The sequence below is a fragment of the Pseudorasbora parva genome, chromosome 15 (genome assembly GCF_024679245.1).
Source record: "Pseudorasbora parva isolate DD20220531a chromosome 15, ASM2467924v1, whole genome shotgun sequence".
Classification (NCBI taxonomy): Eukaryota; Metazoa; Chordata; class Actinopteri; order Cypriniformes; family Gobionidae; genus Pseudorasbora; species Pseudorasbora parva.
Genome location: NC_090186.1, coordinates 19,738,134 through 19,757,938, shown reverse-complemented (window position 1 = coordinate 19,757,938; position 19,805 = coordinate 19,738,134). Strand labels below are relative to the sequence as shown.

At 38.7% G+C, this 19,805-nt stretch overlaps 1 protein-coding gene across 1 annotated transcript in view; it reads right to left on the bottom strand.

Annotated features, from left to right (window-relative positions):
• Nucleotides 1-7,763: 7,763 nt before the first annotated feature.
• Nucleotides 7,764-19,805, bottom strand: part of ipcef1 (interaction protein for cytohesin exchange factors 1) — a 53,246-nt gene continuing 41,204 nt past the window's right edge. The window contains exons 20-21 of the mRNA XM_067416958.1: nt 18,674-18,855; nt 7,764-8,541 (exon numbers count right to left, since the gene is read on the bottom strand). Coding sequence (XP_067273059.1) covers nt 8,302-8,541; nt 18,674-18,855 — 422 coding nt within the window. The 3' untranslated portion in view covers nt 7,764-8,301. The remainder of the gene's footprint in view (nt 8,542-18,673; nt 18,856-19,805) is intronic.

The following is a 19,805-nucleotide window of genomic DNA, read 5'->3' as shown; positions in this document are numbered from 1 at the left end:
GGCCCGTGGGCCAGACTTTGGATACCCCTGTCTCAAAGCATATATATAAATAAAAATAATAATCTCTATATGGGGAAAATTAATGGGAAAAAATGTACCCAATATGAATATGAATTAATGAATTTGAATGATACCCTGATTACCCTAATCAACAGTTAATGTACATTACCGTCACATGCCCGAAATTGAAGGAAATAGATGATAAATAGGAGCGATGATCGCTATGTGCGAAGTTCTGTGAGAAGCTCCAGTGCATCACAGATGCCCGAAAGATATTTGGGTGATTCAATGTTTATACCTGTCTGTGACCGTAATCCAAGGCTTGAAGTGTGAAATGTGGTTTGACTAGAATTGACAGCAGATATTTAGTGTAAAAGAAGAGTTGTGTGCTGTTTGGTTGGCTTAAGTTGTAAAGTAATTTTAATGGAATGTCTATTTACACGAAGTGCAAATAGCCCACCTTGTTGGCAAAGGCTACACTAACTCCTCCCACCATTGTCTGGTTGAGCCAGACAAACAGGAGCAGTGAAGTAAGGATAACTAACGATGGTCCCACTTGGACATTTTTGCATCTGCAGCTTTTGTTACAGAACCTGGTGTGTTTTCTCCCTTAAAGGAAAACTCCGGGGGATTTTTAAGTTTATCTTTATCGTTATACCTTTGTGAGTACAGTCTATAGAAAAAAATGAATTGGATTGGTGCTTGCAACACGGAGCTATTACAGTTAATGCCCAAAGCCCCCACTCAGCTAAAACGGCAGTAATAGGGAAATAAACGTAAAGGGTGTTTTTTTGCCTCTTAACAGACACAAAATGCAATTAAAATGTCTGTCCAACATGAACAGGGCCCTTAAGTGACAACAAGATGCGTTTAGCCACTTAGTCATTGTGGCTAATAGTCCAGTGCGCTTGGAAGAGCGTGCTTGTAATTAAGTTTGTAAACTTATGTATTTAAAGGGGGGGTGAAATGCTGTTTCATGCATACTGAGCTTTTTACACTGTTAAAGACTTGGATTCCCATCCTAAACATAGACAAAGTTTCAAAAACTAAGTTGGACGTTTGATGGAGTATTTCTGTGTCAAAAATACTCTGTCCGGTTTCTCACAAGTTTTTTTTCGAGTATGGGTCGGCTTGACGTCAACAGAGCGGAAGGTCCTTGTATGGGCTGTACGGGCTCTTCTCCCAGAAGGGTGCACGCACGCGTGACTAGAGGCGAGAGAGCAAATGCACGCCCGTAAACACTCTCTCAGCTGCAGATCCACTCGTCCGTGAACACTTATGTCGGTTATATAGTCCGCGCCGCGCTCCACTTTATTCCTATGGTTGACATCAAGTGACTTCAACGCTTCAGCACAGCCTTCCGGGAAGGCAGCGCTGCATTTGAACCGATTTGAACGCAGAAATGACGGGAAGCTTCACAACATTGCGGATCTCCACGGTCACTGCTGTCACAGGACTTCACCAAATCATACCAAAGAAGTGAGTTTTTGACGGAGTGGTCCCAGCGATAAAGGTTCACGGTCGTGCTTTGGAAACAGGCAGTGAGTTAAACTGCTTCAAATGTCTGTGTTGTTGGCTATCATCGCGTGAGTAAACATCAGTAAACGACACGATCGTGTATAGTTAATTTATCAATGGAGCATGCGATCTATGGTGTGTGTTTAAATACATTTGTTTAGCTGACCACTATAGGTGTCAGTAAAACCACCCAAACATAAACCTAGCGTTCTTACAAAGTGTGTTTCGTCATTCAGATGCGCTAATGGTTACTCCATTGTTGATCTATGTATAACGTTACACTAGTCTGACGTGCAAAACCGCGTTGCTTGCTACTGCTAAGGTTTAGTCACATACAATAGTCCATAAACCGAATCATGTCCTCATAAACTGCGAGTAAACACACACAAATGTTGACAGGTCACTAAATACAGTACATAACACAGAGACGGACGTCCTGATGTTGTTTCTTCTCCTGTTCAATTTATTTCAGCCTCCGAATGTGATTCTGGATCGTTGAATCTAATTGATAGCCATTTATTAGAGTAACGTTATCTTCTCCAAGCTTGAGATTGTCAGCTTTCAGAAGCTCTCGTGCTGTAGCTGCGCGCTAGTCATTCGTTAGCTCCGCCCACACAATACGCCTCCAGGCGCTCGTTTTTTTTCCGGAAAGACTTGGTACAGCCTATATTTCTTTTATAAATATAATAAAACTAAAGACTTTTCGGAGATATGAAGGATGCAATACTACTCTATAGGTACTCAAGATTGACATGAGATTGACTGGAACTGAGTGTTTCACCCCCCCTTTAAGTTCCTCTGTTACTCACGGACATGGTCCAGTATTGTTTTAGCCTGACAAGCTAGACCCACATCAAGATGTTTGGTCTGGAAACTCACCATTGACAGGGCTCAATCCGAGTGGAGGATAAACGGTTGTATTTCAAACTCCCTCTGCACGCGATAGGATAGCGCTTCAACCAACCAGAGCAACGAAGGTGAAACAGAGCTTGTTGATAGATTTAACATTCGCCGTATCCGGTTATGTCGTTCTTTGTTCTTTTCTCAGAGAAAAGCTTAACTCCAAGTCTTCCAGAGTCGCGGTCAAAGTTGATTCGAAAGACCGCCGTTCGCCAGTTTCTGTGTTTACTAGAAGCACGCAAACGCAACTCGGCCGTCGTCATTATGGCCCCGCCCACCGACTCTATACACGATGTGATTGGCCCGGCAAGAGTTAGGCGAATACAGCACAGATGAGTATTGAGAGTTGCTAGACGACACTCGCGAGCAGATTAAATTTGCTGCCGCTAGGGTGCGTCTAGATTTTTTCAGGCTAGTATTGTTTGTGCATGGCACTCTGTTTCGCTTGTGTTCGTTGTTAGTTCCTGGCCTGAGTTTTCTTTATAAAAATAAATCAAGATATTTTTAGTCTACTTCGCCCAAATTCACCCTTAGGCGACAAATGCATTCACTTGAAATTAATTATTATTTAAAAAAAATACTTATAATTAAACAAAATTAGTAATACAATTGTAGAAATTAAGTTGTTTAATTAGCATTAAAAGATGTTCAATAGAAATTCATTTTTGGTATTGAAATTGGTTTAATATCATTGGTATTAGTAAGAGTTACTGAACTTTTAGTATCGTGATACTAACCCCTAGTGGTTTCTCCGAACAAATTTTTACCGGTCCAATCAGCATACAGAGGGAGTGGCTGAGGACGATTAGGTTGATGGTGTGCTCTAGTTTGAGTTGTAGTTCAGTAATGGTGGGGGAGAAAGATGCAAAGGAAACTATTCATTCTGTTGTGGCACCGCTGCCGAATATCCAGAAGTTAAAGCCGGAGCAATAACAATCTTTGCTGGGGTTTGTTGGTCGCCATGATGTTGTGGCCCTCCTCAGTTGGCTGAAGCTATTCGGACGGTAACTGTTTCTCGTGGGGTCGGAAGGTATTGCCATAATAAGTTACAGTGACTGGTCAGTTATTTTTTTGCCGTCTGTCTCTCACCACCAGCGTAATCCCCGGCCGAGTTACCTAGCTTTTAACAAACACCAAGGTCGTGTGGTGATGTAATAGCTGTCCGAATCCACATCTCTGAGTTTTTTTTAAATATATAACTTCAAAATTCACTGTTTATAATAATTTTTGACCACTGCAGAGCATCGTACCGTTGCACTTTGCTCGTTTGAATGATTTTCTAGACTCGTATTCCTTTAAAATGCTGGCATGTATTTACAAGAGCAATATATTTAATCACCGCTCAAACAAATTAAAATAAAAGCACTTAAACATTTGAATTGGTCCATTATTTATAGCAGCATTTATTATCATACCAAGCATATGGCATTTTATTTGCAGCATACAATCATGTTACGGACCACGTGAGCAGCGTGTTCTGGATAGCAAAACTCTCCCCTCCACCGTGGCGTGAATAAATCACATTCCGATGCACGAATTTGACGTTTTATCCTATTGTTTTATCACTGAGGTGGCCTGCACAAGTGGACATTTATGTATGAAATGAATTTGAAACAGGCGAAGGGCGCATGAGATACATCACAACCAAATGTTAGCGATTGGTTATGGCAGATCCAGAGTGGCTCAGGAGAGATTCAATAGTTTTAAACTTCAACAGTGCCCTAGCCTGACAAGCCAGACCCACATCAAGATGTTTGGTCTGGAAACTCACCATTGACAGGGCTCAATCCGAGGGGCGGGATAAACGGTTGTCTTTCAAACTCCCTCTGCACGCGATAGGATAGCGCTACACCAACCGGAGCAACGACGGTGAAGGGGAGCTCGCTGATAGATTAAACATTCACCGTATCCGGTCGGCTAAACTCTGAACACATCTTCCCTTTTTAAGAATGACTTCAGTGCCGTTCTTTGTTCTTTTCTAAGAGGAAAGCTTAACTCCAAGTCTTCCGGAGGCGCGGTCAGAGCTGATTCGAAAGACCGCCGGCGTTCGCCAGTTTCTGTGTTCACTAGAAGCACGCAGACGCAACTCGGCCGTCGTCATTATGGCCCCGCCCGCCGACTCTATACACGATGTGATTGGGCCGTCCAGATTCTGAGGAATACAGCTCAGATAGGAATTGAGAGTTGCTAGACCACACTTGCGGGCAAATTAAATTTGCTGCCGCTAGGGTGCGTCTAGATTTCTAGGCTAACAGTGCCCGCCTTCGCGGAAATAAACGCTTTTCAATGGAGATAGGCCAGACTCTATGTACAAATGAAATGTACAAGAGTCTGCTAAGACAAGGCTAATGGAACCTTGCCATTGTACAAAAGGTAATTTATAGTGGAAAACATGTATTTAGATATTTAAAAGGAAATTTCACACTAAGAAAAAAAAAGGGTTTTCTAAGATTTGTTCACTGAAAGGTTCTTTGGGGAGCCAAAAATGGTTCTTATATGGCATTGCTGAGAAAACACCCTTTTGGAACCATTATTTTTAAGAGTGTAATAAGGTGCTATAGTTCTGTTCTGGGGTTGCTGTTGTGAAAGAATGCACACACATACATAGACCATTATGAACTTGTGGACAGCATTAAGTATAATTGGGCTGGCCACGTATGTCCACCCTGAAGAAATATGTTTTCATAGGTAGCATAAAAAGATGTAGTATTCTATTCTCCATCCAACACAGACACTTTCTTCTGTTTACATTGAGAGTCTTGCCTTCTGTCTGACCTCTGTTGTGCGTTAAACTGCTGTCTGCTGTGTAAATAGACAGTAACATTGTTATTCTGAGCCCAGGAGACATGAATAAACAGACGTTTATCGTCTCTTCACCTCACAAAAAAACAGTAACATATTTTCAATGTCTTCTTACACTGGCCAAAGGCCTGTTGGCATTAAGCAACTAGCATTGCTTTCCAATTCACATATTCATTCTAAATAGTATATTAGTGTGTATAGTAAATCAGTATGCTAAAGGTGCTGTGCATACTTTTCTGGTGGATTTTTAAAGCATTACTTTTCTCCATTGATTTCTGGGACATTTATTTTGAACAATAAAGCATTAAAGGCAGACATATTTTGAGCTATGAGGCTGTTAATTGTTGGCATATGCTTTTGTTAAAGCCATTAGCTTGCATTATTTTAACTTATTCTATAATTGTGTTCATGGTGGAAGTTCTGGGGAAAAACTACATTACCCATGATTTTGCAAAGCATCTCCACAAATGACATCAAAGATGGAAAACGTTGTTCAAAAACATACATTTACACCTGACCACCAACTGCAATCTTCAGACTGTGACAGAATGGAATTCTGATTTTTTTTTTTTTTTTTTGCTTCAAATTAAAGTTGTGGAAATGTTATTATTCACCTCTTGCTGTTTTGGTTTATAGTTTTAAATGTATACATTTTTCATGGAGATTTTTTAAAATCTGTATAGGAAAAATGTTTGGGCCAATATTACCCAAAAGCCCTTGTGCAACACAGGAGGATGAGTTTGTGACAGACTTGAAAATTTGTGATGTATTTGAGGTCAAAGGTTCCACAGCCATTTCAAAATGTACTTGTAAGTTAAGAAAATAAGGAATTGATTAGCAAACTAGTGTCCTCGCTACATAACAAAATGGGTGTTAGGTATCAAAACATAATAATGCATGTTACAGTAACAGGATGCTACTTTACTATGTATCCAAATGTAGCCTACTTTCCCATCACAAGTGAAGTACTGAGATGCTGTCATGTGATATTTACTTATTTAACACCAAAAACTCTCTCTCTCTCTATACCTTTGTGTCTGCAAAAGTTATTGCGGTGAGGCAACGAGTCAGCTGTCTTAACTATCAGACATAGCCGTTGTTTCAGTGCATAATATAGCCAAATTTAGTAGCATAAGGACATTCATTTGTCAAATTAGACATCTTACTCTATGGTGCTCCCTACAGGTCTTCAGCTGAAAGTGTCCAGACTCCTCTATTCTCATGTAAATGAGTGTCAGTGAAGGATAACAGGACAGCAGTCGGATTAACTCTCTTTGTGTTAGGAGACAAAAGCTGGCAGCAGATGGCTGAGTGTGATCGGTGTGCTGGACTTTACTTTAAAAGTTTGTATGCATATACTCATCGCTCACAGATGGCATGACAGAGAACCACAGCTCTGTCTAGTGTCATTTCAAGAAATAGATTTTTGCATTTCTTTTTATTTAAATTAAAGATGTTAAAGAAACAAAAACTAATATTCTGTCATCATTTACTCATCCTAATGTTGTTCAAAACCCATGACTTTCTTGGAAATCATATTAGAAACCCAAATTAATATGTATTTTATTTGAATATATGTATATGTACTCTTTACTTCAATACATTACGATTAAGAAATTACTTGTTACATTTTGCATGGCACCCAACTTTTTCTGCAGCAGCTTATTTCTGCTACAAAAGAAGTGATACATAAATATGAATCGCATGTGTTTCATATAGGAAATGGTTATGACAGCTGTCGGTGATGAGGCCGAAACCAGCACGTCCAGTGCAAGTAGGCTTCGACTCTTTAATTTTACTTTGTTTTGAAGAATGAATTTTGAAGAATGTTGGTAACCAAACAGTTGAACCATTGACTTCCATAGTATTTTTTCCCAAACTATGCCAGTCAATGGCTACCGTCAACTCTTTGATTACGTTCTTCAAAATATATTCTTATGGGTTCAGCAGAAGAAAGATCATATAGGTTTGAACAACAGGGTGAGAAAATGACAACATTTTAATGGTTTGGTGAACTATTCCTTTAAATGTCCTAATTAAACTAAGACCTAATTCTGGCTTATTCTAAGCACTGTCTGTGAAACTAGGCTAAAGATAGTCACATTGGAATTGGTGACTTGCGAGTCGTTTTCCCTGTGCTTGGTTTTCAGGCACTCTTTACACCTCTGGTCAGTTCACCTCATTTTCATTTGGACTACTAGAATGTGGCTGCGGTACATTTTGGATCCAGTACAGATTGAGCACTCTCCTGAATTTCTCAAATACACAAAAAACTGAACATTTTTAAATAAAACAACCATTTTTATTTCGTTTTGCACTCCTTGAGCATGAATGATTTTAAAATAATAAGTAAACTTTTATACAGTTAAATCATAGACATTTATACAAACATGTACAATACATAAAATATTGATTTACAGTAAAATATTAATATACGTACATCTTAAAAGAGACTGTCATGTCAAAAGCAGGTAAACAAGACAGCACTCCTAAAAAGATGAAGCAGATGAGCCTAGATAGTGTGTGTAATGCAGTGATTTGGTAAAAAAAAAAAAAAAACAAGGGCTGAACAAGAAGTGTGTATGAATGTGTTTGTCCTGTCTGGAATCCATAATTTGGCAAAATGCATGTATCTGTATAGTCTGCTTTAAAAAGGTCAAACCAGACAATGCACCTTGTTCCAATGTCATGGGTGATTCATAAAACCAAATTAAAAACACCATTTAATTCAACCATCTTACTGATAAAACATGTTCTTTTGACATGTTCTCCCACTTTTATCAAAACACTAAATGACAAATTTGACACAAAACATCCGATTAAAACGATTAAACGATTAAATCTACAAAAGTTAAAATGCAGTTACTATACATGTCAAAACTGAGTTATTAACTACGAAGTAATTTCTCTTGGTTCTATGATATAGTTACTGAATTCTTCCTCTGGCTGGAATCTGCATGTGCTTTAGAGAAGTTGCATTTGTGTCCAGGAAAGCAGTGTCGAACTGGCCCTGTGGTCATCTTCACACAGCACACATCTGTTACAGTTGGTCTTTTCCTAGTTATAATCTTCCTCTCATCTTCACAGGTTGGTCTCTGTGTAGACAGCAGGTAATGCAGCGAAGGGGCCAGAGAGCAGCTGGCGTTGGGGCTGAGTTTGAACCAGTGGTTTCTGGGCTTCTGGCGCCACGGCACTCTTCTGTTTCTCTCCGATCTCTTGCAGCAGGAGCACATTAGCATCTCGCCAATGTCTGTATTTACAAGCGCTCAGAGACGGTTCACTCAAAACCTGCTCGATGGCCTGCAGATCGGCCTCCTTAGCCTGAAATAAAGCAAAGATTGATTTGTTGGTTTCTTTTGTATAACTTAAAGGTTAGTTCACCCAAAAATGAAATTGATGTCATTAATGACTCACCCTAATGTTGTTCCACAACCATAAGACCTCCGTTCATCATCGAAACACAGTTTAAGATTTTTTATATTTAGTCCGAGAGCTTATCCAAGTGTAGGCACACTTTACTGTCCATGTCCAGAAAGCTAATAAAAACATCATCAAAGTAGTCCATATGTGACATCAGTTAAGCCGGGTGCACACTGTACGATTTTGGCCACGATTTGGCTGTCTGAGACAAATTTAGCAAATCCTAAAAGATTCCTCTGATCCTAGACTAAAATCTGACGTCTTTTGTCATTAGTTTGACATGTTCACCGGCAGCCGATTAATGAGCGCTGCGATCAAATTTTACCTCAGACGAAATTCTGGCAGTGTCAGAAGATTTGGCACACAATCCTGCAGTCAGTGTGACTTCTCCTACGACGACAGTCAAATATCTCCGTTCTTCAAGACAAACTATGACCAAAACGAGAGCTACAGATTTCTTTGTAGCCAGCATTTCAGTCCCGTGTGTAATGCAGCTCCCTGTTACCGAACGCGTCATTCATTGATGATATAAAACTCCGGGTGAGTTTTCTTGCACGCGTCCGTTTTTAGCGCGTCTTCACTATCGTGCAGTCTGACATGGCTTACATCGGCGATCATGTTCGTACAGTCTGACAAGGGACATTCGCAAAGGATTTTGAAAAATCGCACTGTTTCAGGACCCATTAGTCAATTAGAATCTCTTGAAGCATCAAAAATACATTTTGGTCCAAAAATAACAAAAACTACGACTTTATTCATTGTCTTCTGTTCCGCATTTGTTTTCAAACCTCAAATAAAGATTAAAGCGGTCATGAATCAGTGAAGGAATCAATGATTCGGATCTCCAGTGTCACATTATTTCAGCAGTTTGACATGCGATCTGAATCATTGATCGATTCACTGAGTCACAACTGTTTGAATCTTTATTTGAGGTTTGAACACAAATGCGGAAGAGAAGACAATGCTGAATAAAGTCGTCGTTTTTGCTATTTTTGGACCAAAATGTATTTCCGATGCTTCAAGAGATTCTAATTAACTAACTGATGTCACATATGGACTACTTTGATGATGTTTTTATTACCTTTACATGGACAGTATAGTGTGCATACACTTGGATACGCTCTCGGAATAAATATAAAAGATCTTAAACTGTGTTCTGAAGATGAACGGAGGTCTTACGGGTATGGAACAACATTAGGGTGGGTCACAATTTCATCAATTTTATGACAATTTCATTTTTGGGTGAACTAACCCTTTAAAGGTGCCATAGAATGAAAAATTGAATTAACCTTGCCATAGTTAAATAAGAGTGCATGGACATCACATACAGTGAGTCTCAAACACCATTGCTTCCTCCTTCATATGTAAATCTTGTTTGTGAAAAACACCACAGAAAAACAAGCTATTTTCAACATGACGCCACCTGTGGCGCAATCGCTGGGATCATTGGTATGTGCGCCCCCAACATTTGCATGTCAGTCAATGTTCATTGCCAGGCGGAACTGCGCAGCCGTCGGGACTTCAGCAGGTAAACAAGCATCAAGCGAGGATAGTGAACACGGCAAATCATGGAAATAAATGTTATGATCGAGGCTGTGCAGGAGACGTGAGGTTTTTTCATACCCTTCCCACAGATGAAAAATGTCAACAGTCATGGTTGAGGTTTATTACCAATCGGATACCGCAACAATTGAAATGGGCAGAGCAAACAAACAACTTTTAATTCACCACAGACAGTTTTTAGGTATAGATGCTGTCATTGAGCCGTGTAGTGAAACAGCCAATCAGAACAGAACTTTAGAAGGACCTTAAGATCATAAGGACCTTACGACCCTTCCAAAGAAAGCAAAAACAGAGCATTAGCCTACATATAGGGACAATTTCTAGGGTTGTAAATGGACCTGTAAAACCGCATCTGGACAATTTTTGACCTTAAATAAGCCACATACCCTCTATTTAGATATCAGAGAACAATTCAAAATACTGTTTCAAATCATTCTAGGGCACCTTTAACATATAATTTCCCAAAGTAAAGCAGCTATGTTTGTTTTATCAATACTGCCATCTAGTGCTTGTAGACTAGGGTCAATGACAGATATGAGAAAAAGAAAAAACTAGTTGTGCATGTGCAAATTACTTAGAAATATATTCTTTGTGTTCATAGCCGTTTCAACCTTTTATACAATAACAAATAATAATAGATATTTCACCAATCAGGCATAACATTAAGACTACCTTTCTAATATTATGTTGGTCCCCATTTCGCTGCCAAAACAGCCTTGATCCGTCAAGGCGTGGACTCCACTAGATCCCTGAAGGTGTGCTGTGGTATCTGGTACCAGTACGTTAGCAGCAGATCCTTTAAGTCCTGCAAGTTGGGGCATCCATGGATCAGACTTGTTTGTTCAGCACTTTCCACAGATGCTCGAGTGGATAGAGATATGGGGAATTTGGAGGCCAAGTTAACACCTCAAACTCATTTGTGTGCTCCTCAAACCATTCCTGAACCCTTTTGGCTTTGAGGCAGGGTGCATTATCCTGCTGAAAGAGGCCACAGCCAATAGGAAATATAATTTCCATTAAAGGGTGTACATGGTCTGCAACAAAGCTTGGGTAGGTGTTACTATGAAAGTAACAACCACATGAATGGCCGGACCCAAGGCTTCCCAGAACATTGCCCAAATCACCACACTGCCTCCGCCGGCTTGCCTTCTTCCCATAGTGCATTCTGGTGCCATGTGTTCCCCAGGTGAGCGGCGGACAAGCACCTAGCCATCCACGTGATGTAAAAGAAAACATGATCCATCAGACACCTTTGTTCATTGCTCTGTGGTCCTGTTCTGATGCTCACTGTTGGCGCTTTTGGAGGTGAACAGGGGTCAGCATGGGCACCTTGACTGGTCTGTGGCTATGCAGCCCCATACACAACAAACTGTGATGCACAGTGTATTCTGACACCTTTCTATCAGAACCAGCATTAACTTCTCGAGCAATATGAGCTACAGTAGCTTATCTGTTTGATCGAACCACATGGGTCAGCCATGATCCTGTCGCCGGTTCACCACCGTTCCTTTTCCTTGGACGCGTTTTGATAGATACTGACCACTGCAGACCGGGAACACCAAACAAGAGCTGTAGTTTTGGAGATTCTTCGACCCAGTCTTCTAGCCATCACATTTTGGCCTTTGTCAAACTCGCTCAAATCCTTACATGTGCCCATTTTCCTGCTAACACATCAACTTTTCCAGCATCTTCTGCATATTCTGACCCTCTCCAGCAATGACTGTATGATTTAGAGATCCATCTTTTAACACGGAGGACAATTCAGGCATCAAACACAACTATTAAAAAAAGGTTTAAAAATTCACTCATGCTCCAGACGGAAACAATGCATGGGGGGACGAAGATGCCCCCCCATAAATTTTTTTAAAGCAAATTTTTTTGTTTTGTTGACTATATGTAAACATCTTTAACGTAAAATATAAGACTGTACTAAATAAAACAATATGCATTTTGGCATGCATCAAACATCCCCTCTCCCCTAAATTATTAATACTGGGCCTGTCCCAACACCCACACTTGTAGCCTTTGCACTAGACCACTTGTCTGCTTAAATTTGTTATACACTTAGCTATTAGTAGAGATGATAAATACTCAATATGCTTAGCTCAAGTTGATTGCTGTCGTGTTACATTTTGCTAAATTTAACTTTAGATAACAAATTGCATGTGTAAAAGATAGTACACCGCATCCAGGAACTTTTTTTAGAACCAAGTTAGCTTTAGTTACTAATAAACAATGCTTTCATCATGAAAACTCTTACATGCAAAACACAGTATATGTTATGAATCTTACATGAAATTCATCTTCATCACAGTATAACTGATGTTATTGGAAAAACATGTATCGATGCTACCCATTTTCTTTGCCTTATAAATATAACTAGCTCGTTACCGAATCAAACTAAAATATATTTTAAAGGGGTCACATAATGGTAAATGCACTTTTACAAGCTGATTGCATGGAAACAGTATTTCCTATGGCCGTGGCTTCTTTCAGCAGGATAATGCTATAGGAATGGTTTGAGGAGCACAACAACCAGTCTGAGGTGTTGACTTGGCCTCCAGGTTCCCCAGATCTCAATCCAATCGAGCATGCGTGGGATGTGCTGAACAAACAATTCCGATCCATGGAGGCCCCACCTCACCACATACAGGACTTAAAGCTTCGGCTGCTAACATCTTGATGCCAGATACCACAGCACACCTTCAGGGATCTAGTGGAATGGGTTTGATGGGTCAGGGCTGTTTTAACAGGAAAAGGGGGACCAACACAATATTCGGAATCATAATGTTATGATTATGACCAATCATAGGAGTCACAATAATGTTATGCCTCATACAATAAATATTCTGATTTAAGCTCAAGATTAAATCAGAATATTTACTGTAAAACTGTTTCTGTAGAAACAGAGTTTCTATAGACCATTTTTTGCCATTTGCTATTAAAGTTTTTTGATTTAATTCTGATTTAACCTTGAGCTTTGAAGTATTAGATGGCTTTGATATTTGACCACCGTTTACAATGAAACAAATTATTCTTAATTTAGGATAGAAATGCAAAATCAATCAGTAATTAATTATATTTTGAATGAAATAAGACAAACCTGTATATATATATTCAAATCTCATTTGCTCCAATTATTTTTGATCACAGTGCCTTGTACAGAACATCGGCTACAAACTAAAAGTCAAAAGTGCGCAGATTTCGAGAAATAGGTATTTACACGTTTACCTAATATTTCTTTAAATAGAATAAAACCATAATTTCTTTATGACTGGTAGAAAGATGATTCTCCGATCCAGTCAATATTGCGTGATGATAATAATTACTACCTTACGGTGTCTGTAAACTTAATACATTTATGCATCAGTTTATTACATATAATGTCTGCAACAATAGAGGGAGTTGAGCAGAAACAAATGTATTCATCTCATACGGTCACTCTGAAATAGATTAATAGACTTTCCGGAAAGCTTTGCATGGATTGAGCTATGTGAAACAGGTTTGCAAATCCTTGACTAACCCCTAGTGTCTAAATGGGATCACTAACAGTCCATTTCTGATTTTATCGTTGTGGTAACACTTTAGCACGTTTTTAACACATTGTGTTTTTTTATGGGGAACACATTCACTATTAACTATGGCTTTTGCCGCAATAAACTCCTAATTTACTGCGTATTAATAGTTAGTAAGGTAGTTTTTAGGTATTGGGTAGGATTAATTGATGTAGAATAAGGTCATGCAGAATAAGGCATTAATATGTGCTTTATAAGTACTAATAAACAGCCAATATCCTAGTAATATGCATGCTAATAAGCAACTTGCTAATAGTTAATAACTGAGCCTTCAAGTGTTACAATTGTTGTTTGCTTTGTCATTTTTGCAGCATTTTACTTGGTGATGTTTTATGAAGTATTTTTATTTTTGTATTTTATATGCTCTGTTGGTGGTTTGTAGAGTAGCATCCCCCGTGGGGGATTTTTTTTTAATAGTTCAGCAGATGCATAGAGTAGACCATAAATGGTCAAATACCTCTCTAAATTCACATTATCTCTAGTAATGGTTCAGTATCTGTAAAGTGTACTGCATTTTGACATTTTTCCACCCTGGGACAGTCTTGCACACACTTCCTGCCACATACATGCGTTCTCGAGTGGCGCAAGAATAGGTATTGGGACAGGTCAACTATTGAGTAAACATGTATAGTGCAGAACAAATTATTTAGGCAAGTCAACTTAAAGGTGCATAATGTAGTATTTTTGCAGTAAAATATCCAAAAACCACTAGGCCGGTGTTATACATTTTGTTCAGTTGAGTACCTACAATATCCCAAATGTTTCCAACTATTTGTAAATTGTGAGAAAATTGCTATTTTAACTAAGGACCGGGACGTTTCAGCATTGCGTTTGATGGAGTCACCTGTCAATTGCATCATATCTGCGCTACCCTCGGTTTCGGCTTTTATTTGGCAGGAGCGCTTTACTCTTAGCAGTGTGAACAAGTGAATGCACGGAGTAACGTCATAACATCATTTTAAACACACTTAAATGTATCTAATATGATAAACAGAGCTGCATTACCTCAAAATCATAACCAGAAGAGCGGTTCAGTGCAGGCGCCCGGCGACTGTGTCCTGTCACATCATAATAAAAGTCCCGGTATTCGCGAGGCGGGTATTTGTTTAACCTGATAAGCGTCACGAGGACGAGGACGTGCTGAAACTCTCTTTGCTTAAATTAGCTCAAAATTACTATCAGATGTAAGTAATTACCTTGACAAACTATACATCATTAAAAAGATCTAAGACTAAAGTTTAATTTTGTTACCTCTGTTTTATTCTCAAAGTCTTATAATGACCGTAATGTGTTAATATGTGCCAGGAGTTATGAATATGATCTTGGGCGTCGCTACCTTTTGGTTGTAATATGCGCGTCATTTGCTCCCATTCATAAAAAACTCTTCTCTGGTCGTCATGAAGACACTCGACAAAACAACTTCCCTCAGGGCTTTTACTTCAAATGTGTGCAGATGTGGAGAAATATTGATAGATTCTCACATGTTTGAGTCAAATTTCTATACAGAGAAGTATTATTTATTCAATATTTATCCAAAATCCGCGGATGTGTGATTATGAGCGCAGTATACTGTGATATGCTGTGTTTTCAATTCATCCTGGCAGCCGGAGGGCGCTGGAAAGCTGTACTACTGAAAATTCACCCCTTATGGAACACATGAAGAACAGACACACCATGTGACATTCAGGAAGTATCTGACATGACCAAAGCTGCTTTCTAGCGATCGTCAGATGGCTATTTTATGCAGATAGACACGTTTTAAGACAATAAACACACAATCGCGGCAATATATGGTTGGTCTGTGTTCTTTATGCCATGTTGGGTGGTTTCATAATAGATGATATTTATAATGCAATGCTATTCCACATAGCTTTTAGCATTGTATATTTTCTGTCAGATTTTTTGACCCGAAGCTACATGAGATCACATATTTTTATATAAAACACTCGACTTATAAATTATAAAGTGATATGAAGCAAGTTTTGAATAAAACATGATTTTAATCGTATAAATTGTTGTTTTGCTGGTGTGCTAAGCTAACATGCTAGCTTGCCCTAGATGCACCTGCCACTGAGTAAATACTTTATTTTTATGAACATTTTCTAAATGTAAAACTACTGAAATGCTTATTTGGACGAAATGCATTCAATAGAGTCTCAGTGAGGGTAAAGTGAGAGGTTTGATTTAGAAATGAGGTTTGAATAGAACAGTTTGAATAGAGAATCGTTAGTAATTATAATGCAGACAAAAGAATAATAATTAGAGCCATAACCAGTCCGCAGAAGTGTGAATATGTGTTGGGGAGACAAACTGAATGGGGCAGTTTGCACCTCTAAACAATAGAGGCAAAATAGAGAATGAAAGCTGAGAAGATGTGGCAATAAACATCAGTTGATATTTCAGAGATATCTCAAAATAAAATCACATGAAACGATCTTGTAAAACGTTTAATAAAATTCAGAGTTTTAGACTGATCATCTTCAGATCTGAAATATAACATGGTCAGACTTGTGGCTTTAGCTGTAGTGCATTTCTAGATTTCTCCAAGGCCCACTTCAATTTTATTTTCATAAAGATATTTCATACAAATACATTTCTAATAACTTTACAAAACTTTGAAGCTTATTATAGCTTTTTTTTATTATAAAAAATATTATCATTTTGACTTTACAGTAAACTGCCAGCTGTCTGCTTTCAAATGAGACCATAATTATGCTTTTAGTGCAAAGGATTCACAAACTGTATTTGTTTTAGTCTGAGTATACATTTCTTAGGATTTTTTCGAAATTTAGAAATCAGCTTAACAGGTTAACAATCGCTCCAGCAGCTGTGCTCAGGTCCACAACACTCGGTCCTGCTCTGTTTTACACAACAGTAACATTAATAACCGCATGCATGAACGTGATTTCTGCCTGAGTCCTATTTTCCACCGGCTGTGATGTGAAGACCACATTTCCCAAGATGCTGCATTCACACTTTGCGTCATCAAACTACGCCTTTGTTTTGAATAGGCGCCCTCCAGTGGACGGAAAGTTGCATAGTGCACCTTTAAAGGGTTACTTCAGCAATTAGCATATGGCTTTCTAGTATATTAACCCTGGATTATATTCAAATGATCGTCTGTTCTCTAACGGAACTGATTTTATGAAGATGAACCTGGTGGGATAATGATCCAGTCACAGTAGCCACGTTTCCACCGCAGGAACTTTACCCAGGAATCAGGAACTTTGGGTGGTACTCAGTGAGTTTTGACCGCAGGAACCAGGGTCTAAATGAAGTTCCAGGCAAATATTTCCCCCTCCAAACGGCCCTGCTCACGAGGTAGTACTTTTTCAAAGTTCAGGAACTTTCGAGGGCGGGACTTGGGCGCTGAACATGCTGATTAGTTTAGCATTTCATTTCAACCGCCATTTTTAAAAGTCTTTTTCGGTACGGTCTACGTTCAGTAAATATCAGTCTTGCTCTCTGTCTGATGGCGCGCGTTCGTCTCAGCCATCTCACGTTCAATGTCCGTAATAGCTGATAATAATATACATTGTCATTTTAAATCTAGCTTTACAAGCTTTCTAAATATGCTGCATTCTGCTGAATCTCCATATTAGTGCTCTTTTCTGTCGTTGTTAATTACCTCTTTAGTAAACCTATACATAACCAGCACAGCTTGAATCTCTTCCATACTCGTTATTCATTTTTTTACAGTCTATTTTTCACCATGTAAACGACCTGACCAATTACTTTTAAGTGTGCGTCCTTACATGACGTGACAGCGCGCGCCGCGCTCATGTTGACAAGAGAGGAAAGTTCATTTTTCTGAGGGGTAAACTTTTATTTCGTAAGTTATGAAGATAATGTTGGAATAATGACACAGCGTATATTGCCCCGGGCAGTTTTTACTTGAAACTGCGCCTGACAGAAGTTTTTTTTTTTCTGAGATGATTATTACACTTTACAACAAATAAATAGCTTAAATAATACTGTATTAGTCCTGGTGGCTGTTAAGAGTTGCTATGGCTACAGTTAACACTTTCCTGCTGGTGGAGAAAAAGCGTTGACATTTTTGATGCGACAGACAAACTGCATGCCACAAAATTATTGCGAATGAAAGTCATCACATGTAAACACCAGATCAGTTTAGATAACGTTTCATGTAAACAGTCCACTAAATCTTTCAATCGGTACAAAAAATGTCATCGTTTTTTTGTTCATTTTTGCGGTCGCGCAAAAATGATTACTGTCTGTCACTGGCTTGGAGGAGCAGATGTCGCGAACAGTCCTACATCACCAGAGTAATTTTCCTAATCTTCACAGAACTTTAGATCACGGTGGAAACGCAGACAGTTGCAGGTCTAGGGGGGAGAAAACGGGGCTAGTGATTCAGTAGCGGTGGGTTTGGGAGTGGCCTCGTAGGGCAGCGAAGAATTCTGGGAATTGTTGTCTTTCATCCCCATGAGACAAAATTACATTTTCTGTCTTTTCTCAGTATAGAAGGCACCAAATTCAAAAATAATTTCACATTTCTTCTACATTAATGACCCAGTTTAAATAAGTATCCCTGAGGTATTGAATACTCTGCTGGTAATTTTTTTTTTACCATTGTAACAGTAACCGTTTTTATGACAGACATATAGTTCCATATTGAATCTAACATCCAATAGATTTTAATGTTATGAAACATTTAGCAAATTCCCTATAAACCTAATTGTCAACATCGTATGTTTTACAAAAACTGTCTGTATGTTTTAATAAACAAGTATATAATTAGACTAAATTTAGATAATTTTAGCAGTTTATAGGTTCCCTGTAAATTCATTACCATTGAGATTAACCCTTTTAGGGCTAACAGTAAAACAGGAAACTTCGAACATTTAAAATGACCACATAGACATCAATCTCACCTTTAAAGTGCTGTTTAAGACTCGAATGAGGTGCAGTTTCTCATTAACGGTCTCATTTTTGCAGCGTCTAATGAAGGAGGACCTGAAGTCACGTTTGGTGGATGGCTGTAGGGCTCCTGTGGGCGACAGACTCGCCTCCTTTAGGTGAAGATACAACATCTCCATCTCATCAGATGGTGGGCCTGATGAAACAATATTAGGAGTATTTGGTTACAAACCAATTTTCAGTATACTAAACTTTCAGCAATGGATTTCCATGACTTTTCCAGGAGTTTATAAAAACTGGATAACCATTTTTTAAAATTATTTTTAAAAGTGTTTTACAGTCCAGTAATATAATCCTCAGAGGCGCCTAGGACACCATTATAAACCATCCATTGGTTTCTGATGCCACTATCCTTCTGAAGTCTGGACAGAAATGAGCAAATGAGCTTTTTAAACTGGACGTGTCAAAGCAAACATTATTTTACGCTTCAATTTGTCCTATTGTCGACAGATTCAAGCAGGTGGAGTATGTTAGGAACTGAATGCACATCTGTATACTGTACCCAAGTGTAGACAGCATCAGTGATTATAATGGGTTCAACTATAGACCATTCAAATACACACTGAATGCCAGTGCACATAGTGCAATGATGTATAAGGGCCTAATACTAACACTCACCAATTGCCAAATTCAAGTAAAAATTTGTGAGTATATGAAATTGTGTCAATCGCCAGTTGGCCGGTTACATTTGTATGAATTCTAATAATACAACCTTGGTTGTGAGAACACATAAATAAACGTGAACAACACTCGTGAGTTTATGGTCCAGTGCTGCATCGTCACGAAAGTTTAAGTTTTGCCATTTCAAAAATTCAAACACGAGCAGATACTCAATTCATTACTTGGGTGATGTGTGAGAAGTTTAAATATCTGAGGCATGCAGCCACAAAGCAGTGTCTCAGACAGCTCATGGATACTAATTTGAGCTGTTTTTCACGTCTTATTGTGCTTCAATGGACATATTCACAAAATCTTTTGAAAAAAACCCATTTTGCAGAGTATCCTAATAAACATATAACAAAAACATAGTAAACATTGGTTATATCCTCAAAGAACATAAATAATTAGAAAGAATAGAGTTAGAAT